Consider the following 26,913-nt stretch of genomic DNA (forward strand, 5'->3'; position numbering starts at 1 on the left):
AACCTAGAAGTCAATCATGTCTGAACATGAAGGTTGCTGAAGGAGTTATATTATCATATTGCCAGAATTAAGGTAAGGTCTTCTCAAGAAGACATAGCTGATAGAAGTTACACAATTAAGAAAAATATTAAATTTTATATCTGTTTAGAATTTCTCTTTTTTTGAATCCCAGGAAAGAGTAGTGTCTGGGGCACACTCTATAAATATGTCATACACTTTCTTTTCCTTTTGTATTTCTTAGCTGTCACTCAAAAATAACAGAGTTATAACGGAAGGGACAGAGAATTGTCTAACATGAAGCTTTTGAAGCATTTAATTCATTATTCAAAAAAGGTTCCTAGAACCTTTTTTGGGTTTTAGCATGCCTTCAGCCTAGCAAAATTTCAATTGCTTAAAATAAAGATCAAAAGGTTTTTCAAAGGCTTGGCCAGTTACCAGATTAAAAAAAAAAAGATGTCAGATGTATACATTTAGAAGGTTGGGGTTTTTTAAAGGAAGAAAGAATGACCTAAAGGAGTTTTACCTCTGTCTTACCTCTTCTCCTGCATTTGGAAGTTTATTGTTATTTAACCTTACTTTCATATTGCTTCTTCCTGCTACAGAGCCCAAAATACTGTACCACGAAACCTTTGAGGAAAATGAGAACAAAATGAGTTGACACATAATAGTATTTCCAACTTTTGCCTAATGTAGAATGTACTAATTTTGTGAAAAGTCTCTGAAAAAAAAACCACCTTAGTTATAAACATGTATAGTCTAACTGCGCTAGAAACATTAATAGTTGATTTAGCTGGAGAATTAGATATACTACAATGGCAATAAAAGCAGATTATCCATTACCCTATCTCCTACCTTGAGTTACCTTATACCTCAAACCTATCCCAAAGCATAAACTCTATAGGTCATCCTGTAGATTTAGTCACTAGATCCCTTATTTGATCCTTGCAATGGTATTCTTCTAAAGCTGACATCAGGTTCTGATTCAGCAAACTACTTGAGGACAGATCCTTAAAATCAGGCAACAGAAATGCAGGTATGACGTAATGCAGTAATATTTTTTGAACAAGTCATGTTCTTAGTTCCTATTGAAATCAATGGTTTCTTAATACCATCCAGCTGCTGATCATCTCACTGGGCTTATCATCATACTTTTCAGTATCTTTAACCAAGGAAGAATGTGAGCATGCATTCCTGGATTAGTGCTCAGTCGTGTCCAGTGAGATCAAACATGGAAACTAATCTTGATTTCATCACTGCAGAACTGGGCAGATGGATTTCACTGTCATGCATGTGATGAAGTTCTCTTTCATTAAACTTCTTCTACTAAAAACTGTACTAAGTCTATTTACTTTCAGCAGACATTTAAACAGACCTGAAGTTTGGTAGATGAGGTAATTTTTCAACATATAAAAATTCTGTACAGCTAAAATTTCATTTTTCTTGTAAGACACGTGATTTGTCTTGCAATGAATCCTGACCATTTTTCATAAGGAGATATTGAAATAGAGGAGATTATTTTCAGCAAATGAGCATCTTTAAGATCAGGAAATTTTAGAGATACTTTGAATTCTAGTGCAAGAACTATGAATGTCTAATTAAATCCTAAGTATCCATTTCCAGTTAATAAGTTCTTCATAAAAAATACCTTTCATATCCACTCAACAGCTATACATATCTTTAGAAAAAAAGTTATTCTAGAATATCTGGGCTCAGATTCTAAGAATAATAATCACATTGCACCACCTAGTGGCCCAGTATGTTACATTCACAGTATCGAACAAAATGAAGTATTAACACTTACTAGAACAGATGAGCTACGAAGACTTTAAAGATTTTTTTTTTAGATTTTATATTCAGTAAGGATAAAAAGGAATAACTTTCTCCTAATTAATTTATTGGAAATTCACTAATCAAACTGCAATAAAACTGCAGGTTATGAAACAACTGTTCACAGAAACATTCTTACCACTGTTAACAAGATTTGAGTTTCTACTGCATTTATACACATCATTATTTTGAAGAAGCTTGCAAAATCACTATGACAATATCTCTCTCAAGGAAACTGTAGCTAGTGAATTTTTCATACTTCAGCCTCTTTGAACCCTTTCCGGACATATGAAGGAGAATAAGGTGATTTGCAACAGTCAGCATTGATTTACCAAGGGTAAATCACAGCTGACCACCATGATTGGCCTCTGTGGCAAAATTACTTGATTTTCAGAGGAGGGGAGAGGAGTAGATGCCATTTACCTTGCAATTTTAGCAAGGCACTTTTTTCAACACTGTCTCCCAATGTTCTTATATCCAAGTTAGGACGATACAGTATGGGGGTGTGAATAGATAAATGGGTAAAACAATGTTTGGAAGGCCAGACTCAGAGAGTAGTTGTTAATGGTTCGTACTCTACCTGGAGAATGGTAACAAGTGGAGCACTGCAGGGGGCTATCCTGGGACCTGTCCTGTTCAACAAGGAATGTTGAACAATTAGAGCGATTACAGCAGAGGACCACCAAGATGGTCAGGAGCTGGGGCACTAGCCCTGCAAGAAGAGGCTGAGAGAGCTGGGCTTATTCATCCTGGAGAAGAGGTTGCTTCAGGGCACCTACCAGGAGCCCCTGAGCGCCTGCAAGCAACTGATGAAGAAGATGTAGCCAGGCTTTTCACAGAGGTGCGTGGTAGGAGGATGAAAAACCTTAGACCTAAATTGAAGCAAGAGAGATTCAAACTGTACATAAGGAAAAAGGTTTTCCCCATGAACAGGTTGCCCTGTTGGAACAGGTTGCCCAAAGAAGCTGTTCAGACTCCATCCTTGGAGGTTTTCAGAACTGACTGGATAAAGCCCTGAGCAACCTAGTCTAATGTCACAGCTGACCCTACTTTGAGCAGAAGGTTCGAATAGAGACCTCTCCTAAAATCCCTTATGAGATGAGTAGTTCTGTGATTCTACATGTTCAACAGAAGGTAGATTTTTCCACCTGAACTATGGCACTTCAGTACTTCATTAACAGAGACTTTAGTGTGGTACTTTCTTGCATCACATGATGCAACAGCTTTGCATCTCTTCAGAGGGTAACTAGGAGTATGTCAGTCTCTAAGTGAGAGAAAGAGCTTTTGGCAAGTAGAATAAATAACTGTTATACAACAGAAACACCAAGAAGCATGATGCAGGAGATGAAGAAAGTTCATGCAAATGTGAAGATCAGAACAGTGAGTCCCAACTGACTCACAGGGGGAAAAAAAGCATACTTAATTAAGTCAGAATAATATAATCTTCTCAAGAACAACAGAGAAAACTGTGATGATATAGCACTGTTGAAACAACTTTTGGTCTCTTGTGTATTGTTTAATTATTTCTTATGCGGTCATTATGAAAAACATTACCTGAATATCTGAAGAGAACGGGGCTGGTTTAAATGTCATGGAGCAATGTGATCTAGACAGTAATACAGGAGGAGGAGGAGTCCTGCTTTTTTTCTTGCTGCTCATAGCTTCTTTGAGACTGTGATACAATGCACTTTGTTCAGCTTCAACTTGCTCAATTAAAGTTAGTGCTTCCTATGATTTAAATTAAAACAAAAGGAAAAACTGTTAAAACATAATGATCAGACAGATTCAACACTTATAAATGGCTTTCAAAATGATCTTATAAAAATTCACTGCTATGTTGAAAACTTTTTATAGATTTTCATATCACCTTACGTCCTAAATTAGGATGAATGGTACTTCATGTAAGCCTTACATATGCAGATTAATTTCACAATATACAATAAAGGGAATGCAGCATTGCCTATGAAAGAGGTGGGGCAGAGGCATATCCAATTTTGGAAGAACCTATAGGAAAAAAGACAGTGATCACAAATAATGTTGATTAGCAATTAGTGGCAACCAGTGATTAGCTCCAACAAGAAACAAAAAAGATATCAACTCTTACTTAGGAGAGAGCTGGAGACCTAATCTGTGGAATTTCTGAAGGAGCTGTGGAAGGTATCAGACTGATTTTCTGTACTCAAGGAATTAGAGAAAATAAATAAAGTCTGGAAATAAAGAAAAGGGAGGAGAATGCAGGTCTGGAAAAAGTAGGGCTAACCACTTCCCCTGGTTAGCTGGAGAGAGCTGAGAGCTGACTGACAGTCTGTTAGTGTCTTCAAAAAATGTGGGGGCCTCCTGCACATGGTGATTATGTGTCCATTTGGCTGGTGATCGGGGTACATTTTTTTCTTACTGGACTAAATAGCAAACTGGTAGGTTTCTTCACCTTGTTTGCATTGTCAGGATACGAGAAAGTTAACTTGGAAATTTAGTGTTAAGAACTTAGTACTTTTGTATCTTTAATTGTGGCAGCTGTCCAGTGCAAATCAAAGCCAAAAAGGCCAGCTCCCAGAGATGTTGAGATCAGGGATGTCTTGGACAAATCACATTCTTTTGGGAGACAAGAGAGATTATATGTTCCTACAGCTAGGGTTTTTATTTGAAACCTTTCAGTGCCATACACTGGACCAAGAATTTAGGCTGAACTGAGTCTGAAAGATGAAACTGAAGAAGAAAATCCCAAGTTATTGGTTAGTCAGCGACAGTCCTATAATCTTGCACCTTAACCTTTCCTTGTTTCTGTCCTCATACACTTATAAGACTATAAGAACAACCATACTGGGTCAGATCACAGATTGAATAAGCCTTGTATCTCATATCCAAAGATGACTAAAAGCTAGCCATAGATTTATAGTGAAATGGGGAGCTAAAATTTAATAGAGCCTTAAACACATTGCACAGCCCCTCACCTCACTCCACTCCCTACCTCTAGATTAGGGTTGCATCCACCCTAGTGAGAAATGTTGAAGGAAGAATATAAGATAAAGAACAATGTATGGAGAGACTCTTTCTCTCACACAACCATTCAACGTTTGCAATTGGTAATTAGAAACTTCATTACTTCCTTAAAAATTATACTTCTTTATGGTAAGCTGTACTATGACACAATTTTTAATTAAGAGTCACAGACTCATTCTTCTCTGAAGACGTATTTCTTACTAGTGCAAGGATGGAACTGCTCCCAGGTTGAATAAAGATAGTGTTGTGACTGATGGTGGTACTGTGTGACCTGTACTTCATTAATTGTAGAACTTGGAACATAATAAATGTGGCAGTGTCGCAAGAGGAGAAATAATAATCTTATGGTTGAGGAAGCCAAATGTCTCTATAAAAACCCGTATTTTATCCCTCCTTCTGCCACAGACTTGCCCTGTGATAAACCACATTTTATCCCTGTCTCTGCCACAGACTTGCACTGTGGTATTAGTTTAATCACATTAATTCAATTTTGCAGCTGGCCAACAAGAACTACCAGTGCACCCCATTCTGTAAAGACCTGGGTGTCCAACTAGACATATAGGACAGGAAGGAAGAATGAAACAACTGTGAAAGAAATAAAAAAAAAAATGAAGGGTACACAGTAGCTCAAGTAGTTCAGCAGTGTGGTGTCGGTGAGTATACACATATGATGCAGAAGCCTCCATACCTGCCCAGTGTTTTATTGCATGAGAAAAGGTTATTTGTATGTTCCTCAAAAAAACCCCAAACTTGCTTTCTTATTTTGCAGCATAGTAAGAACAGACTTATAATCATATTGTGTTGAGTACCGTAGAAAAGACCAGAAGATATGAGCAATTCTATATAGACCTCTTGGGTGCTCTATGATAAAAAAGGCAAAATCCTCTACACAGAAGCATGAAAATAAAGATATGGGGATTTGGTGTTCATGAAGTGAGCACCATACACTTCAAGGAGGAAAATTAATTGAGCATATAATTAAATTTCATCATAGTACAAATATCAAAGAAGATCATGCTCAGTTTGTCCAGGCAAAGTTAATTCTGATATTTTCTGGAAACTGGCTGCAAACGTATTATATCATTTTACCTACATATTTTGTTGTGAAAAGTACACAGAAGTAAAATATAGTGAAGGTCAGTATAAGACCTTTTCAAATGTTTGTTTGGGATAACCACACATTTCCTGGGAATTGCTTTTAAGTCTTCATTGGTGACTACAGTTACAACTTTCATATCATATCACTACATCTTATATTCATAAATGCCATATATTTTACAAACATAGAAGAGATTTTTAGTGTATGTCTTTTCTGATCCAGTTTTTGCATTCTTCTGACATAAAAGATAGGTATGTTAATTATCATGCTTCCAAATTTGTAGCACTCAAAAGAAAAACATTTTTTAGTAACTTCTTGTTTAAAATACTTTTTCATATATTATATAGTGAGAATTGCAGATTCTGTTATCTGTTGTGCAGGCTATAAAGAAATTTTACACCCCACTGATGAGAAGGCAATTTTCATGGACAGATGCTGGTACAAAGCTCAATAGAAAGACTCCCATTGATTTCAAAAGACTTCTAAATAAGCCTGTGAAGAATCTACTTTTAGCTTCAATAAATTCCAAATTTTCCAACTTCTAAACTGTTAATTTGATAAGAATAAAATAAAGTCCATGTCATCATCACCAGCCAAAGTGATCTAAGACAACTTACAGGTCTTGGAAAAAGAAGGACATTGAACATTGCAATGGGGAGAAGGAAACCTGCATGACATTTTGGCAAGGCATAGGTTCATAACTGTAAAGTCTAGGTGATTAATTGTAGAAAGAAAGTTCATATCTTCTTTCAGATTTCCTGTGTGCACAAAATTTGGGGATGCTCTCTTTCCTTGTTTTAAGTCACTTTATTCTTTCACCATAATGAAACTTCTCAGGGAAAATTTGACAACAGAAGTTAAAAACATCTAATGTCCCTCAAGTTCCTTCCATTTTTCTTTTTTTTTGTAAGAAGAAGTAATCCAAGCCTTAATTATACAGAACACAAAAAACTGTGATAATGATAAAGAATTTCTACCATAAGATTTTTATTACCTCCAGTAGATGCCTTTGCGAAGAAGTTGTTAACTCTTTAGGGAACTTCTGTGCAGCCTTTTGCATCAAAAAGATTGCTCTGGATAGCTTATTCTTTTTTATTTTTCTCATTATAAGTGCCTCTGTAAAATAGATATTTTAAGACATTTATAAAACAGCAGCAATAATTTCTTATACTTCTAGAATCTTAATTAATAAGCCTTACCTGTTAAATAATGGAAATCTTTAATATCCTTCACGTGAGATTTGCTAGACTTAAGACTTCTGTCATCCTCTCGAGCACCTATGTGGAAAGGAAGTCCTGAGTTATTCATTCTGATAGTGCTATTGAGAAAATTTCAGTGAGAGGGGTTAATACCTAGTTTTGTAACAAAACTCTGCTCCATCTCATGGTCTTTTCTTAGGTTCAATAATTTCTTGGACTGATCATGCCACTAAAAATATTCCACCCTCATAAAATCTTCAGTAGTTGTATTAACACCACAGGAAAAGAGGGAGCTTGTCTGATCATAGGGAGCAGCACACAGGGGAGCTCTGCAGTGTCAAACTACTACTAGCATTTAATTAAAAAAAAACCAAAACAAAAACAAACCACACACCAGGAATGGGAGATCAAGTACAGTTTTTTTCAGAAGGCATTTGGCAAGAGTGGGATATCTGCTGACTGGGGAGAGATAAGGACAATTTCACAGAAGAAATTCAGATCACAGAGAGTACTGAACAAAATATTCAATTCATGCTCTAGAGAGAAAATTAGAATTATAGGAAAAAAAAATTCTGCAAAGCATCCCCAAATTCTCCCTTACTGACACTATAACAGTTAACATTATAACTGAAATACCACAACAAACTGTCTAGGAATCAAATCCAGTAGTTGTTAGCAAAGTTTAACTCCCATTTGTTGAGTAGAGGTTAGAGACTAGTATCATGTGGTAAATCTAAATTCTGCAAATTCAGTATATTACTTCTGTCTGTACATGGCATACAAACTGGCCAACATCAGCTCCTCTTCAGAAAGTAAATACTCCTTTATTTCTTAGGATTACAAAATATATTAACAGAGGACTCTAATTAAGCTACGAAGATCATGTAGCTTTACTGAAACCTACCTTGTGCCATTTTAAGAAGTTTCACAGCTACTCGATGTTGTGCCTGAATGAGCTCCAAGTGTAAATCCATTACAAAACCATTACCTGTTGCTGTCTTATCATTACCACATCCCAAAACAGAATTCAAATTCTGATCATTTGAGTCCACCTAACAAATAGGAAGTGGCAATTAAGCAAACACAAACTTTTATTACTTAGCTTACTGCATTTATCTTGACATTGATATTATTATTTCAGTAAATTGACAAACACTGAAATTTCTCATTTCTGTGTAATATGCCGACATTCAAGAGAGCATGGAAGGAATGAGAATGACTAGATAGAGAAAGCATGGATAACGGACAAAGAAAACTAGACAAAACCTGAGAATCAATAGGGAACTGGATTAATAATAAATATGAAACTGCAGAAAAAATTGCTTAATTGTGTTACCAGTCCAGAAAACAAAGATCATATTGGTGTAGAATGATAATATTTAGAAAATCTGAACTCCTCTTAACAGCAAAAATTAGTTTTTGTAATAAGCAGTTGCAAGCAATAAATATAAAAAGGATTTCTGCTTTTATTTTATAGGAGAAAGATACACATTACGATTATTTCCAAAATAAAATGGCAAAGAAAACCTAAAAGAGTTTATAGTTTATTACTGAAAGAGAAAAATGCTATTTCTACTACCCAGAGATTTAGTTTTTCTATTCTCTTCTTACATGAAGCAGGAAGATGAGGTACATTTGATAATGCCAAGATTTCTAAGCATGAAGAAAAGATAAGTTTTGTGTCATCAAAATCCAATACATTATTTATAGATTTTGTTGCAGTGTAGCTTTTTGTAGACTTCACCTTTGTACAGCAGTTGTCAAATACCAACTTCCCATCTGGTTGAAGGGTTATTAAGTGAGATGTGTTCATTCCATTAATTGCTTTTTCAATATTTTCATAAGCAACTTGTAATTGTTCTGTAGGACTTTTCTGAAATGAAAACACATAGAAACACATATTAGGTAACAGCATCAAAAGCTATAGTATGGACTATCAAAAGTAAGGTGCTATTATTGTTAGCTGTTGCAGTTCAAACTCTGTCAAATAATGTTTAGATAGGCACTGGTCCCCATGTTTTCATATACTAATATCATCGTTTTAAATTTCAAGTAATTTTAATTATTTTAGGACTGATTTTCCTTCAGCTCTCAAAAACCAATTTACTAACTCAAAGAGTTAGCTTATAGCAGAATGAAACTGAACTTAAAGAATTAAGTTAACAAACAGTATTCTTCACAAGCAGTTTTTCAATGTCCCATTAGATGCTGTTAAGAAAAAACTGATTTTTCAGAAACCAACACTTTTAAGTAGACTATAACTGACTTAAAGCTTCTCCATGTGTGTAAGCATTAAGACATATAATTGACAAAATTCCTGAATCCTAATGTATATCTTTTCTCTTAATGTGTTCTAGTTAAGTAATTTTGAACTATTTGACTGGACACTCCTGCAAAGTGCTGAGCACTGAACACACTGAACAAAGCAAGGATACTCAGGACATTCCATCTATTCCACATCATCCTTACAAAAACAAACAAATAAAAGGAAAACCCAAAATATTTCCCAAAATGAAGCAAGGGCTAAAGTTTGTATCCTTGTATCTTTAAAAAAATGTGCTATTAAACCATTTAAAGTTGGTACTATACATCGGCATAAAAAAGAGTCCGCAGTAGAAATCAGTATGATCATGCTGTAATAAGTTTCAACTAAAATTTCTTCCATTTCACAGATTACTATAAAATACTACATGAAAAAATTCTGATTTTATTTCATTTGAAAAAATATCTTCATTTTTTTCCTCTGCACTAGCATGACTGTGTGAAACATTTCAACTTTATAAAACTAAATATAAAATTGAATGAAAAGCTTCAAGCAGAAGTAAGTGTTCTTATGTTATTCAAAACCACAGTATTAAAGAAAAGAAATTAGACATTACCATCAGTATTTCAGGAATACCATAGGTTTCATCTTGCAAGAGAGAGGCACTTCTTCCTTTTTTATGGGAACAAAATGAGAAAGTGAAAATGAAATATACTCAGAAAATTTTACTACCATTTGATCTAGCTCTCCTACTAACTTAAGGGTCTGACAATAATTCAGTTCTTCAGTACTTGACTATGAAAGGTAATAATACTGTTTCTTGAAAAACTTTTCAGGGTTTAAACACAATAGCTATGTATGTACAATTATACTCATTCAGTATATGATTATTCAATAATGTACTATTTTTAAATGTACACTATATTTCAAAGCAACATTGTATCCAAGCCAATGAAACTTGGACTCATTTTGTAGTTCCTCACATGGCTGTAGCATTCATATCAATTTTCCATTTTAAAGTCAATTAAAACCTGTTGTTATCCAATCTGCAGTGAGTTAAATGTTAATTCAACTTATAGGATTATTTTTAAATACATAAGGTCATATTTTATGATATATACTATTTCAATTTACTATTCCTTGAAGGGGTGTTATCACCCTTATAATGTTCATTTGGATTGTTTAAATTATTTTCATTTATAAAGAATGCACCCAGAATTGTGTTTTCCTTTACAAAGCAAGAGGAAGCAGCCAAAAAAGGAGGAAGCAGTTTCTTTGTTCTTTTTTACAGCCCTCTAGCCTGTCCAAAATGTATCTCTTTGCCAAAATAATTTCATTTTTTGCCCTTTCAGAGGGACAACCTTCTAGTCATTCCTGTACTCCTTGTGCCACTTTTGCCTATTCATTTCTGCTTGTTCACTGTCTCTTTTTCATAAATAAGAAAATCTTATTCGCTCAGCATTCGTTCAGTAAAAAGAGTGTTCTCAGCATAAACATGTGCTAGACTGGCTATTTATCAGCTTGTTTTGAGCAATGGCTCCTGTTTATTCGGGGTTTTTTCGTCCAAATAGACATATTTAAACTGAATGAAAAAGAATAGTAGTGACGCTACAATGAGGATTCATCCAATCTCCATCAGAATGGTCTGACTTTCATAACATTCACAGAAAACAATACCTACTCTACCCTATAATGGAACAGTACTGTTCCAAGATTTTCTTATTTTCAAAAAAAGCAAAAGGTATTGTCATTCTCTTCTGTTCCTAGATATGCTCTATAAGGGTCCTTAAAATCTACTCTCTAGTTTTAATTACAAGAAATATGATTCATATTCCAAGATCCTACATCCACAACAACAGAGAACTTTTAAAAGTATGTGTAAATATTCATATTTTACAACGTTAGTCAGATTTTGTAAGGAAATTTGTTTAATTGGATTGGAAAGTATCCCAATAATGTCAGCCAAGTTAAGTTCAATTTCAAAGACAACTGAATTCCTGTACAACAATCAAGACTTGTGTAGACAAGAGATCCAAATTAACAGCCCAATAAAAGCAAAAGCTTCAGTATGACCTCAATATTTTTCCACTTTTGTTTGGCCTGCCACTAGTCAACCAGCATTTGAATGCTCCAAATGAGCTGCAGCACACAATGCTTTCTGCCTAGCCAATATTCAGAGAATGTATGGGTGATCTGAGGCTACACTGAAGGGGCTAAGAGCCGTGTAGAATACCTGTGGGAAGGGTGAGTCATAAGAGATGTGATTCAAAATGTATACTTAAGCAGAACTGGAAATGCAAGGAAATAAGGCATAAATCCTTTGAAAAACAGGTTTCATAAGCTCTGATTATGGATGAAACATTATGTACAAATAATTATTATTCTACTCTCAACAATCTCTCTACAACAATTTTTGAATATGTGTATTTGCAAAAGTATTGAACTCAGAAAAGTTCCAATCCTTAAAGTAATTCTTGAAAGACAACTACATTTTTCTTCAAAGCTTTACCTGCTTTTTTCTTAGATTTACTTGCAGAATCAGCTACATTTTCCAATATTGCAGTTAGATGTAAGGTAATCTCTGCAAGCATTACAACATTAGTGTCTGCTATGCTGCTTTTCTGAATTACTTCATTTATTATCCAGAGTAGATGAATCCACTAAAAATGGGGAGAAGGGGAAAGAAAAAGAATCAGGACAGAGTTAAAACAACTTTTAGGGAGCTACTTATGTATTACAGAGGCAGGCAGGGGTTTGCACTCTAAATTGTTTAAAAAGATTCATAAACCTGGACACAGCTCCTTTCTTGGATTTGACTTCTTTTTTTGAATGCCACCAGACTAAGATGCTGAATTTGTGCCTGCTCCAAAGTCCCTATTTCTTCAGACAGCCAACTTTTTAATTTTAGAATATTACTGGTTTTTCTTACTTTAGAAAGGGTTATGAATGTTCTACGGGCACAACTTTTATACTTTCTCATAGTGTGGTAAGCCTTACAGCAGATTTGATCATTTGCCTCTCATTTATCCCCATACTGTCCCACTTAAACAGAGTAAGAGAGACCTGAATGCACCTGCTGTGTACACAGAGGAAAGTAACTGTACATTATCTCTGGTGAATCTCTCAACAATTTTATTATAGGGATCAGGGCCATAAAATTAACTCCTCCAGAAGCTGTATGGTCAGCATCAACTGGCAGCCCAAGAGAAACCAGCATAAATTACCCTTCACAAGACTGCTTTTCGCCAAAAGCCTCTCAGTCTCAGGAAAAGTTAAAGGTAAGGCTGTGACTCTATCCAGTGGGCCAAATCCTGACAACCCTCATGTCCCTTCTCTTAAGCTGTAAGGTTTTCCCTCTTTCTTCAATTGATCTAGGAAACTTTCTTGAACTATATCGATATTTTCCACCACAACACACCAAGTGCTTCTTCTTAACATCATGCCCAAATGCTTTCACTATTTTAGCTTCTATCAGGGCCCACTGACAGAGAATGGGTTACTTTACTGGGAAAAGCTAAGAAGTATTTTGATACTGGCATATGGGAGTACAGTCTGTTCAAGTGTATATACAATTCACATTTTCAGTAAAGAAGATTTATCTGCATTTTACCATAAGATAATGTACTTAGACTGGAGATCAGTATTTTATCTTGGCTTTACTATAACAAACTGCACTCATATTACGAGAAATACATTATAATAAGGAGTACTTGGTAAGCTTTGTATTTGTCAATATATTTTAAGTAGTCACTTCCACTCGTCTGGATTCGCTGAAGTCCTGTTTTACACTTCTGCCACAAAAACATTATTACATCAACAAGTATTTCTTTGTCAGGTTGGATATTCTGGAAAGAAAAAACCAACATAATAGAAACAGATATGTATATACAGTATACAAACATTCTCAAAAATTTTCAAAGTAAATAAATCATCATATTTAAATTTCTTATAAGGGATGACAACATTTTGAAAGCTTAAGAAATATTTTTTTAGAAGTAATTTCTGGTAGACCACCCAAGCTTTTCTTCTCCCAACAATACAAGTGGGTTTAGAGTTTGGGGGTTTTGTATTTCCTTTTTTACCATCAAGCTTTTAAAAGTCACACAGACAAGGAAAGCAGTGAGATGAAAATTATATGGGAGAGACAAGCAAATTAACTATCTGTGAAATGTTATAATAGTCAACACATTCTGGGGAAACTAAGTAATGTATTTAACAGTTATATTAACTTTGGGATTTTTTTTATGTTACAGTATTTAAATATTTGCAGAAGATCTAAATTAGTAGGTTTCATTTTGCATTGTCAGAGTACTTCCACAGGTTGTTGGTGCATCTCAGATGAGGGAGCAGTGAAGAACAACTTAAACAACTAGAAAAAAATGTTGGAATGGAAGATCTAATAACTGAAAGAAATTATGAAACACATCTGCATCTTATGAAGAGAATAGTTAAAAAAATCAAAACTATTCAGTTAACCTCCTTATAAATGAATTTTAAAAGGCAATAGAGACCATCTAGCCTGTGTTAAACACATTCTGAACAGTGATTAAAGATCCGTACACATCTTTATCACCATTTATACCAGAGTTAGACTAGTATCTCAGGTGCAATGAAACTTAAACCTGCTATATCCATACTATCTGTACAGTTGTACGTGTATGAACATAAGATTTCAGGGATATTGATACCGAGAAGTGAGGGGAGAAAAAGACTGAAAAAGAAGTAAATCAAGATGACTTTTGCCACTCATTTGGTGGCACCAAGCTGTTAGATTGGCTCTGCTATATCATGTAACTTCACCATCAGTGAATTCACTGTTAATCAGGGAAGAATTTGTTTCTTCCCCAGAGAGATTAGCTACTGATGAGATTTGTGGGAAACCAGAACAAGAAGAGTTGAAATCCAGGTAACCTGCCTCCATCATACAGTGGTCATGTAAAAAAAAAAAAGACAAATCATGCTATCTAAAGGTATAACCCCCTCACACGGGCAGGATATTTTGAAAGAAAATTTTACACTAAAGCTAAAAAATGTGTGTGCTCCAGTTATACTCAAACTCGGACAATATTCAAATTATATATAAAATTAATTTTGCAGCTACGGCATATGCCATGTAAGCAGAATGCATATTTTCTAAGGAAAATTCTTCATTAGTCTTTTGGATCACAAACTATTTTAGTGTAAATGCTAGTGGAGACATTGCACTGTAATTTTTTTCCCCTCACAGTAGAACATTATGTGAAATCTCAGTTTGAACAAGTAAGCTAAAAGTGGTTCCTCTGGGAATAAACCATCAAATATTTAATAGGATTATTCTGTAGTATAGACTTCCAGCACAAAAAGTCCCACTCCCTTTGGTTTTGTTGTTGCTGCTGCTTGTCTGTTTGCAGTGAGAATTTACCTTAAATTGCAGGCATACTGCAGCTATAAAGGCATTATCATTCCTTAGGGTCACTGCTCCAATTTCTATAAATACCACAGAAATGTTTTCTACAGCTGACCATATCTGCTCACCTAAATCTAATATCAGAAATTTGATCTCTGCTTGATTAGCTGAAACATGCAATTATCTCTGTGACATTCCAAATGGATTTAATATCTAGTAAACATTTTTAAGTAGCCTGAGTACATAGCACCAATAAAATATATTTTAAAAAATTAAACAAATATTTTTTTAAATCACAAATTGATCACCTCTTAGGGGTATATTTTTTCATTTTTGCTATTTCATTTTTGTAGTTTGTTAATCGTGCAAATGATTCCTTTGGTCTTAAAACATATGCATTCTCTACAGATTATGTGATTCATTCAGAAGAAATGTCTCTAATTTTTTTATACCTGCATAGATGTGGAGACACAGGAAAACACTGTTGTTGCCAAAATCATAAGATCATGAGAAGGCTCGCCGTGCTTTAAGGAACTCTCTACATTCGATGTTTATTAAAAAAGGAAAAAAAGGAAAGGCAAGATGTTATTTCTAGTTACAAACCTATGTTTGAAAACATCTGAGTGAATTGGCTTGCCAGTTCATGCCAGCAGGTAATATACTCTAAGAAACAGTAAATAAAAAGGGGACAGATATTCCCAAGTTTATTCATTTTCTGTGAAAAGTGAGCATTGCTATTTTTGGAAATGGAAAGTTTTCAAGATATTTGCAGGTTTTTGGAATGTTATACAATTAAATTGCAGTTGCTTTAACAAGTTTTTCTTGCTTTGAAAACAAGAAATTTTACAGAAATGGAGTATAAGGAAAAAAGAAAATCAAACATGCTTGTTTCCCTTTTTTCCTGGAAACCTGTCTGAAAACATCCATTCATTTTACATCTTTGCATATAACATGATGTATGTTAAACATACATGCTTTTTCACACTCAAGGGAAATGGTAAAAAGTCATGTTTTGGCAAATGAAAACAACAAAATTCAGTAGGTTGCAATTTCTCAGTTGCTAATTTTTGTCATAGAATACTGCATGCACCATATTAAATAGTTTTTTTAAAAAATAAACAGAATTTCTTGCTGCAAAAATATTTGAAATGCAAACACAGCTATAACTGAACAGCACTCACTTCTGCATGTTTCCTTTTCAGAACTGTGAGGCATTCTAGCTTCTTTAGTATTATTTCCACTAATAGAAAAACCATGTTTAAATTTTCTTGGAAATAGTAAAGGTTGCATCAGTGTAAGAAGTTTGAGTTCCATTTCAGCTTTCTTCCATGTTGGGTCATCTTGAGCCTAATTGACAAAAACAACCAATAGAAATGTGTCTTTAAAATATGTACTTTGAATACTCTTCCTTAACTTCACAGGAAAAGACTACATAAAGAATGTCTAAATAGCATCTGGATTACCTGAAGAAAATTAACAACAAATTCAATAGCAGAATCAAACACGTCCCACTCTTCATAGCTGAAAGCTAATTTTATAAATTTCACAGCAGCATCTCCAGACACGCCCTTTTCTCCTGCAGTGATGACAAAAATATTTTATTTGCTTTACATATATATATTTAGAAGTTTAATTTAAACAATAATTTAGGTATTGATAAACACAAAGGTAAAACTCCACATGCATTTTTGAATAGTCAGCATAATCTTGAAGGATTTTTTAATAGTTCTACAAGATACAATAGCTTTATTATTTTGCTTTAATGCCTATGCTTATATATTACATTAATGATGCTTCTGCAATGCTCTCTTACATTCTAACGAGGCTGTATAATTACTGATGTTAACATACCTGTGTAAAGGATATCAAGGACCTAGTCCTTTCTGTTGCAGAAAGAACTTAAATCTGGCTATCACCCTGAAACGACCATTGTTCCCAGAAATTTAGTAAAAAAAGTGCATAGAAACATGAACAATCTATTGCAAGATACATGAGAATTTCTTATTACTGTATCAGAAAATGTGCACATACACCATAAGGAGTCTATTTTCTCACTCTTCAAGTTTATCCAAACCACAGTAAGGCAGAAAAGGGATTTCCTGGTCCTTGGAACGCTAAGCAAGTGTCTTAGATAATATATTCAGCAGTCTCCTACAGTCCTAGGAATATGCCACAGTCTGTCATATCACTTGCACACGTGGTCACTCAGATAAAAGATGTTAGCAATATTAACTTAGTAATAGACAGCTGTTATTTTCCAAAGCAGCACAATGGTTGGTCCAAGGATCTCAACAAGCTTACAACAGTCCTTCTGTTACTGCATCTCACTTCTCTTCCATAAGAATGTACCAGGACACCATTGCAAAATTTGGCCTATGAACTATTTTTTAGGGGCATTAATATATCTAGATGAACTGCTATGCTGAACAGTATGTAATTACAATGTCCATATATTACTATATGCTATTTAAATAATTCATGCATTAAGAAAATCATAATGTTATCTATACATAATCCCTTTCTAATGCCTTATTATATGTATAAACAAGCATATCTCACACAGAGAGGACAGCATTTTGCAGTCTCTTTATGCATAGGACTGCTACTAACATGAAAAACAGTTCTGCTCACCAAGCATTTGCATTATTGGGTACAGAATCCTTTGAAAATTCAAAGTAAGTTTACCTGTTAGTATCAGCTGCAGAAGGGTTGATGATGCATTAATTATACCAAAACGATCAGTGCAATGACTTTCTTGAACACCAGCACTGCTCACTCCACCTTTAATACAGACAATTCATTAAATCACATTATATTGTATTTGACTTGGTAGATGCCAATTATCCAGTAATCATATCAAGAAAATCTGATTCTGAAGTGTATTTAGCCTCTATAGATTCTTTTATTAACAAAATATCTCCATAACTACGGTTATATTCAGTCCAGAGCCCAGCAAAAAAAGTTTGGAAGGAATCATCAAGTCCAGTGTTCTTCTCAAGTTTTTAAATCTAACTTTGAGTGATTTTTTTGAAAAAAAATACATTAAACACTATGATATGTTGATCTTGCCTGGCTTACAGACCCCCACCCAGCTGCTCTCTCACTCCCTCTCCTCAGCAGGACAGGGGGAGAAAATAAGATGGAAAAGCTCATGGGTTGAGATAAAGAGAGTTTAATAAGAAAAGCCAAAGCTGTGTGTGCAAGCAAAGCAAAAATAGAAGGATTTTATTCACTATTTCCCATACACGGGCAGATATCCAGCCACTTCCTGGAAAGCAGGGCTTGAGGATGCGTAGCAGTTGCTCGGGAAGACAAACGCCATAACCACTAATCTGCTCCCATCCTCTCACTTAGCCCCAGGTTTTTTTGCTGAGCATGACATCATATGGTATGGAACAGCCGTTTGGCGAGTTCAGGGTCAGCTGTCCCAGCTATGTCCTCTCCCAACCTCTTGCCCACCCCCAGCCTACTGGCCTTTGCCGGGAAGAGGGTTGGAGAGACAGCCTTCATGCTGTGCAAGCATTGCTCAGCAACTGCCAAAACACTGGTGTGTTATCAACAAACACTGTTTTAACCACAAATGCAAGGCACAGCACCATGCGGGCTGCTGTGAAGAAAGTAAACTCCATCCTATTGAGAAAAGATATGTGTAAAATACTGTAGATTTTTACTGATAAAACGGACGACAGAGATTGGCCCAGATTTTTATCTTAAATTTTATGAAGATAAGAAAGAGTGCCTGCTTTTACAGGTGCTATTGTTAGAAATGAAATAGCAAAGAAAAAACTAGTAAAATGGAGGTGTGGGCTTCTCACCAACACTCTTTTTTTCTTCTTCATGTTGTTACCTGAGAGGATTTCCAGGCCTGCAAAAAAAAGCTCTGAAATGACATCACGAATTTCAATTTCATCAGGAACAGGTGGAGCAGGGCGCAACACATGCCTGCTACTATCAGACAGAGCTTCCAGGATGGCAAGGAATTGAGCTGCAGCACCATCAAACATTTCTGTCAGCAGACGTTCAGTAGTAGTGCGAGGCCATGGCAACTAAGTAACAAAAGGTAATGTAAGCCTTGTAATATCTAAACTGAGTTACAATAAAGCAAGATTTCTTTCAAAACAGTTCTCCATCAGAAAGTAAGTACACGTTTAAAACAGAAAATAATATACTGAAATAACATACTGCAAAATATATTGTTGTTATGAATTTCATGCTTCGAAGGCATAGCAAAGCCTCATGCTAAAAGGGTACAGTAAGAACTGCCATAATTTCATAGCAACCACTAGCACTGTTGCATGCTATTTTACTTAGAAAACAATACAATAGAAATTATGAGTGACAGTATTAAGGTCGTGCAGTTTCAAGCCACTCAGATCTCTCCTTATAATGATATGGACTTGACCATAAGGACCTAAGTTCTACACACTTTGCAGAAAATCAGAGAAAGCTTAGGATGCTCAGCACTGTAGTGAAAGCAAAACACTATTACATTACCTCACTTTTACATTTCAAACAGCATAACATAAAAATACAAGGCAGAATACACAAAAATATATTTGCAGTATTGGCAGCTAAGAAATCAGAGATCTGTGTAAGAAAATATATTAAAATTTTATTTCAGTGTTCTGTTTACCTGGTTACCAAACCACTACCAGACATAAGGTAAATCACAGACAGAGTACTTTAAAATGTTGGTTACAATCCATCAACATTTCAGTTCTATCTATTTGGCACAAGCTCAGATGTGTACCTGACAAAAAAAAAAAAAAACCTGATCTGTTCAATATCTGACAGCATTTAGAGTATTAAAGTTAACGGATTATTTTTGTTTTCAACTAACTTCTATAATGAGTGAGCCTCATCAACACTATATATGTCTTTTCCAAAGAAAGAGGGACTATTTCTGCTGGGATTATAGTTTAAAAAGGTAGTTAATATTGGATACTGATGGAGCAAGCAGCTAATCCTGGAAATATTTTCCAGGAACTTGAAGAACAAAACTATCCAGAGTGGTCAGCATGGATTCTGTGATTGATTCTATGAGAGGAAATGGCCTCAAGTTGTGTGAGGAGAGGTTTCAATTGGATATTAGGAATAATTTCTTTACTGAAAGAGTGGTCAAGCATTGGAACAGGCTGCCCAGAGAGGTGGTGGAGTCACCATCCCTGGAGGTGTTCAAAAAACACATAGACATGGTACTTTGGGACATGGTTTAGTAGGCATAGTGGTGTTGGGTGGACAGTTGGACTTGATGATCTTGGAGGTCTTTTCCAACCTTAATGATTCTATGATTCATGAAGGGGAAGTCATGCTCAACCAACCTGATAAACTTCTATGTTGAAATTACTTGCCCTGGTAGACAAGGGGAGCGCAGTGAATATTGTCTACCTAAACTTCAGCAAGGCCTTTGACACTATCTTCTATAACCCTCAGCAAGTTTGCAGATGACACAAAACTGGGAGGAGTGCCTGATATGCCAGATAGTCGTGCTACCATCCAGAGGGACCTCAACAGGTTGATAGGAACCTCATGATGTTCAAGAAAGGGAAGTACAAACTGCTATACCTAGGAAAGAACAAACCCATACACCAGTACATGCTGGACAGCCACCCAGCTGGAAAGCAGCTTGGCAGAAAAGGACTCTGGTTGCACATGAGCTATCAATGTGCCCTTGCAGCAAAGGTGGCTGACGGTACCCTGGGCTGCATTAGGCAAAGACTTGCTAGCAGGTCAAGGGAGGGGATCCTTCCCCTCTACTGGTGAAGCCACACATGGAGTACTGTGTCCAGTTCTGGGCTCCCTAGTGAGAGACATGGATATACTGGAGAGAGTCCAACGAAGGGCCTTGAAGATGATTAAGGGACTGGAGCATCTCCCCTATGAGGACAGGCTGAGGGAGCTGGGACTGTTCAGCCTGGGGAAGAGAAGGCTCAATAGGGATCTTATCAATATATGTAAATACTTGAAGTGTGGGTGCAAAGAAGACATAGCCAGGCTCTTTTCAGTGGTTTCCAGTGACAGGACCAGAGGCAATGGGCATGAACTGAAATACTTGAACTTCCCTCTAAACATCAGGAAATACTTTTTCACTTTGACGGCGACCAAGTACTGGCACCAGTTGCCTAGAGAGGTTGTGGAGTCTCCATCATTGGAGATACTCAAAAGCCAACTGGACATGGTCCTGGAAAACCAGCTCTAGTTGGCCCTGCCTGAGCAGGGGGGTTGGACCAGATGACCTCCAGAAGTCCCTTCCAACCTCAACCATTTTGTGATTCTGTGATATTCTCCTAGCAAAACAACTCCAAAACAAATTTTCAACATTTTTTTAATAAATCTTCATAATGATGTTTGCAGACTAAAAATTTTCAAAACGAACTATATGGGTTTTTTTTATATTTTGTGCCATCGTAGTCAATATATTTTTTTCCCCACAATGCAGATTTGTTTTTATGACCCCGACGTAGGAATCAGATCTGTACAAGCAGAAAGCAACATACATCACATATATTCCAGGACAGGCTAAGCACAAATTGCAGCTTTTGTTTAAATACATGCATTAAAATGCAGAGCAGAATGGGCATGTAATTTACTACTAATAATATTTTTGCATAAGCATTGTCTTGTCATGTTCAGAAAACAAACATTACACTGGTGCAGAAGAGCCTCAAAGTGAAAGCTAACTTAAACTAAACAGATTAGACTAGCTTGTTTCCATTTTTCAAGGTGATTTAAGTACAAAACCAAATTCCACTGCATATATACTAGAAGAGAAGGAAGAGCTTTAATTATTTGCTAGTCCAAGCATAAGTCATGCTGGACTGAGTTCTAAAAATAACTGTTCTACCTATTATACTACATTGTACATGTTTTATAATTAAAAAAGAAAACTGTTTTGAAAGTCAAAATATTAGGCAAAAATAAATGTCCCATATTTTTGCATTTACTTGACACTTAATAAACCTACAAAATATTCTGAAATAATTATTAAAGCAGTGCTTTCAGATTTTTATATCATTCAATAAATCTTACAAAACTACAAAAGGCATGGAGAAACAAATATGTAAATTCAATACTATTACTCCTTAAATAGGGTAATTAAAACTGTTGTAGCACATTTTAGAAGCAAAATATTCTTGGTGGGGGATTTATGAGTAGTGTAATTTCTAACAATTTCTTGTTAACTTCAAGTATTCAGTTTTGTGAGAAAGTCAAACAGACACTGCAGAACAAAATCCATTACTGAAGATTTTTCAAGCTTCTGGAGATCAGATATATGAGATTCCTGTAATGTGACAGACATAGGTTCCTAGTAAGTTGAAGGGTGCCTGACGAGCAAACACCCTATCTGAAGGCATGCAAAGTTGCTAATAACCTAATTGTTCAGCAAGACTTTTAGATGATCATCATTCAGAAGTATTTAAGTCTTCCAGAATCAACTGACCATGAGAAAGTTGACCAGTATCTTTATGCGTGCAAACCACACATACCTGAACATGTTGAGGTTTGGGCCCTACCTTTGATAATGGGAAATTTCCAGTAAGTGAGGTTTGGAACAGATCAATTGTGCTGTCCACACAGCTGCTTAATATTAATTACAATTCAAGTCAATGATTTGAAACTGAAATATCAGATAATCTTTTAAAAAGCTTTGATGAATAACTTAGGTAACAGAAGCATTCAATGCAATCAGATCACATCAGTAACATATTGGTATAATTTCATTATAATTTTACTATTAACCATAAGCAGTATCAAATGAGCAATCTCAGTTGCTTCTGATAAGTCTTTCTAATACAGCCAATTTTCTTTTAAAAAACCAACATAATGTAGACTAATGACAAAGAAATAATTAGACAGAAATTATATCAGTATTAAACAATTATTTAAGACAGAAAATACATCATTCTTATTTCAAATTATCTGGCTTTACTGTACCTAGTGCAGTACATGTTTTTACATGTAGCTTATCCCAAAGTATTTTATGAGTAAATTAGATAATTATGAATACAAAAATCCAGATTTAACCTATTCATTCAGCTCTGAATGTTTGAATCTGTTCTAGCATCAGATAAACTGTGACAAAGATGATGTCACTTTGTAGTATCTCTTTCAAAAAACGCAAAGAGATTCCTCAATTTTGCCATTATATTATGAGGTACATATGTAATGGATCTATATCTACGCCATGAGAATTAAAGGACAATGGAATTTCAGTCCAAGGAGACCTTAAGAAACTTAAGGAAGTAATTCTACTGGGAGAAGTGCCAAGCTCTGCAACTGGGGAGGAATGTATCTGTACAGACTGGAACCAACTTTTGGAGTAGCAGCACTGCCAACAAAGACCTGGTTGTTAAACTTGAGCCAGCAGTGTCCTCTTGCCACAAAGAAGGCAAACTGCAGACTGGATTACACCAGGAGAAGTGTAAACGGCACACTTCCCTTACTTGGAACTCATGAGGCTCCACCTAGACCACTTTTGGGCTCTTCTGTGTAAAAAGGATACAAACAAGACAGAGTCCCATGGAGGTCTACTAAGATGGTTAGGGGCATAAAATGTAAAAGAATAGGCTGAGGAAGCCTTAGTTAGTCTGACAAAGAGGAGGCTAATGGGTGACCTAATAGCTGTCCCCATCTACTTGAAGAACACTTATAAAAGTAAAGAAGCCAAACTCTTCTGATTAGATACAGACAGTATAAGAAGGAATAATGACCACCATTTCAACTTTGGGGGACTGGGCTAGATTACTTTAATTCAGATGACTCTGAAAGCATCAGGGATAACTTGCAGATTGGACATTAGGAGAAGTATGTTAATTAGGAGGGCAGTGCAGTACTGGAAGAGATTATCTAGATTGACTAGGGAATCTCCTTCATTAAAGGTTTTGACGGCAAAGCCACAGCTGGTTTGATCTATCATTGGCAAAAGGCATGCTTCAAGTCAGACCAGACTAGATGACTTCCAGAAGTCTCATGTAACCAACATATTTACACCTATGATACTGCAATAACAGTAATTCTTCATAATGCAGTATTCACAAAAGAAAATAATTTACAACATAAAACCATATTTTCTATATTTATATCACCATCAGATAACAATATTCGAATAATGCTTTTTATCCAAAAGAGTGTCACAGTGCAAAAAGATCTTGAATTTTTGCTTACAAGGGTGCAAAGCATCTCAATGAGCAGGCAATATTACTCAGTAAGAGAGTGCGGTTTGGGGAGCTTGCTGATTAGTACTTTCAGTCACTCCTCTCTGCCAGCTTCCTATGGAAGCTGGAATTAATTTATTTAAATCACAATTGCAAACATTAGGAAAGCAGAACCATCTGTCCATCAGAAAAGGAATAACCACTCAGTAGCATCCTCTTAGGCACAGTGAAATCAAAATGCAAAATTTCTATTCTATCTGTGCAGTCCTGCATCCAGGAAAGATCCTGAATTCAAAAGACCTATCAACCTATGAACAAAAACGGATGATATGCCTCTAAGTAAAATGCATAACCGTTATGTACCCACATAGTAGCATACTGGCATAAAGATAAACTTAACTACTGAAGTTTGTTATATTAAAGTCTGTATGTTGACCAAAAAAGGGACAAAGCACTCACAAAAAAAGCATTTTCTTTGATTATTTAGAATTCTTATTCCGATGGATCACTCATTTTTGACACTGGCTCTAAAGAACACAAGAGAAGAATGAAATTTGAGGAAATCCATTACTTCCTTAAAAGTCTATTTTGTATCCTGGATGCCTTTCTCTAATTCATGGTATCTTGCAGAACAGTAAGCGGCCTTCAGAAGCAATCTCTCAAGACTTGAGACAGTTCTCCAATGTAAATACAAAAAATTTAAAAATGTGGTAGCTTTTTTTCAAAGTACCCCTTTATTTTCACAGTAATTTAACACAGCAGGGCAAACTCAGGACTTCCATACACTTGATATGAATTTGAACAAGATTTCTCTTATTTTTATTGCTAACATAATTGCTAAAGGAAAAAAAACCTAGAAAAAACAGTATTTTCTGAAGTAGTAATTACTACATCTTACCTTTTTTCAAGCTTATTCTGAATTTTAAGAATAAAATTGTTAACTATGAAACTGAAAGAGTACAACTTTCTCCTTGTGAATAGCACCATGTGTATTAAGCAGAATTACATCACATATTCACCACATGCAAATAGTAAACAAAGAGAAGGATTATACAAAATGTTAGACTTACATTTTGTGCTTCTTTCAGGTTAACTCTTAACTTCGGTCGAAAGCAGCTTTTTGGTTTTCTTCTGGATTCATATACCGCTCTCTTGAAAATCATTACTGACATCTGACACAAAGAAAAAAAGTAAGTAACTGTGTTACGTGTTCTGTTCATAGAGATTGTAACTACTCTACCTGTTTATAATGAATAGCAGTGCGATACCTTCAGAGTGGCCTCTCTAAAAATCTTTTTTGTCTCTGAATTTTCCAGTGAAGAACTATTATTTTCTAATTGCTTCAGCTCATCAATTTTAATCAGACCACGGCGAGCAAATATCTGTCCAAAGTATTAAAAAAAAAATTATACTTTTTTTTTATATTCTGTATGTTGGTATTTAATTTTAGAATCATATCATTCTTTAATTCAGACAACTGCGAAGAGCTGCAGTGAAAGCCAGGTCATGAACAACTGAAAAGGAAAATAAAACCTTTGCAAAATACCTTTCGTATATATGCATGGGGCTGGCCACTACTTAGTGCTAGAAGTCTATGACTATGATTATATTACAAAGTACTATTGCATTTAACTTTGAATTGATTACTCATTTACATGTGAAAACACACCTCCACTTTGCAGATAAATTTTGGAATATGGGCTGAACTGTAAATTCATATGACCTGATAATAAGCAGGAATATTTAAATAAATATTTATTTCCCATCTGATTGCACCTGAAATGCTATGTGTGGTAAATCAGGATACCTCTCCATGAATGCCGGCTTGACAATCAAAATAACACTGAGAAACTGCAGTGTATAGGGTGGCTCTCCACGTCAAATAATGCACAGATAAGAGTGGAATGGACGATTCCATACATATACTGGCCCACAATAAGTATTCCAGGACCTGTAGTGAAGAAATCCAGTTTTAAACTGAATGCATTTTAAACTATATAAATATACTAAAGGACACATACAAAGATTTATCCTCACCTGGTAGGACAAATTAAAAGAGGGGAAAAGAAATCACAAAAATTGTATTAATTTTAACATGTTTTATTGAGTACAAAGCATTCATCCTGCGTATTATTAGTTTCTTCCCATCTGAAACTGTTGTCAAGCATTATATTTTAGTCTCTAAGATACCTCAACCACTCCAGCTAACTATAGCCTTGCCACCAGGCAGAGGTGCTGCCCTTCTCTCTCATCTGCTCTTATCTTGAGAGTTCTCCCTCTCCTTTGTGTCAGCTCTAGTGATCATTTTTTTCTAAGTTAGTTTTCAACTAGATCAGCAAGCTTATTTGGGATGCACCGGAGTCTGCCTTCTTTGGTGATACCCTGCACTTAAGATTAATTTACAACCATGGAACTACACTATTGACCCTTAACTTTAGGACCAACATAATCATTGCAGCAGTCTAATTTTAAGAATCGGTCCTACTAAATTGATTGAACAATATCTTCTTTTTGTATTTTCTTTGGGTCATCTGTTCCCTGAGGTACACAAAATATGCACAAATTAAGCCGATATACAGCTTTTCTTTTTGTCTGAAATAAAAGAACCTGAAATGCCTACAATCACTTCCTCTGTTTCCTGTATAGTAAAAGCCTGAATATGTTAAAGGAGGTGCTAAATCTATTCTGACTTCAATAAAATGTGTTCAAAGAGAAAAAATCCTTCCTGCTCAAAGAAAGATTAATATAACCAACAGATAAGAATATAGACTGGATCTAGGCTAAGCCAGACCCTGTTAAAGTTTTAGGAGAAAAAAATAAAGCTAAGACAAACAAAAATTACATTCATGGTTAAAACAAAAAGTGCAGAGGGAAAGGCCAGGTCATTTTAATCAAGTATTTTCAACTAAAAACCTAGCCACCAGGTGTCAGTACATTTCCACATTTTACAAAACAAAAGACTAGTTCTTGGGATTTGATACAGT

The 26,913-nt window shown here is 35.4% G+C and overlaps 1 protein-coding gene across 17 annotated transcripts in view; it reads right to left on the reverse strand.

The window, feature by feature from the left end:
- The window catches only part of CFAP54 (cilia and flagella associated protein 54), a 143,389-nt gene that overhangs the window by 77,274 nt on the left and 39,202 nt on the right, over positions 1 to 26,913 (reverse strand). For 10 of the 17 annotated variants that reach the window (XM_035901013.1, XM_035901012.1, XM_035901010.1 and 7 more), the window contains 16 exons: positions 25,737 to 25,880; positions 25,000 to 25,101; positions 18,622 to 18,820; positions 17,460 to 17,555; positions 16,238 to 16,350; positions 15,956 to 16,121; positions 15,227 to 15,312; positions 13,099 to 13,233; positions 11,898 to 12,048; positions 10,005 to 10,060; positions 8,870 to 8,998; positions 8,030 to 8,177; positions 7,126 to 7,203; positions 6,921 to 7,042; positions 3,382 to 3,555; positions 535 to 627 (listed from right to left, as the gene is read on the reverse strand). In XM_035901013.1, coding sequence (XP_035756906.1) covers positions 535 to 627; positions 3,382 to 3,555; positions 6,921 to 7,042; positions 7,126 to 7,203; positions 8,030 to 8,177; positions 8,870 to 8,998; positions 10,005 to 10,060; positions 11,898 to 12,048; positions 13,099 to 13,233; positions 15,227 to 15,312; positions 15,956 to 16,121; positions 16,238 to 16,350; positions 17,460 to 17,555; positions 18,622 to 18,820; positions 25,000 to 25,101; positions 25,737 to 25,880 — 1,992 coding nt within the window. Of the gene's footprint in view, positions 1 to 534; positions 628 to 3,381; positions 3,556 to 6,920; positions 7,043 to 7,125; positions 7,204 to 8,029; positions 8,178 to 8,869; positions 8,999 to 10,004; positions 10,061 to 11,897; positions 12,049 to 13,098; positions 13,234 to 15,226; positions 15,313 to 15,955; positions 16,122 to 16,237; positions 16,351 to 17,459; positions 17,556 to 18,621; positions 18,821 to 19,407; positions 19,518 to 24,999; positions 25,102 to 25,197; positions 25,312 to 25,705; positions 25,881 to 26,913 lie in introns of those variants that run through there. The other 7 variants (XM_035901024.1, XM_035901020.1, XM_035901014.1 and 4 more) reach the window with 7 other exon arrangements.

This window comes from Egretta garzetta, unplaced genomic scaffold (assembly GCF_000687185.1).
Source record: "Egretta garzetta isolate BGI_Z169 unplaced genomic scaffold, ASM68718v1 scaffold38, whole genome shotgun sequence".
NCBI lineage: Eukaryota > Metazoa > Chordata > Aves > Pelecaniformes > Ardeidae > Egretta > Egretta garzetta.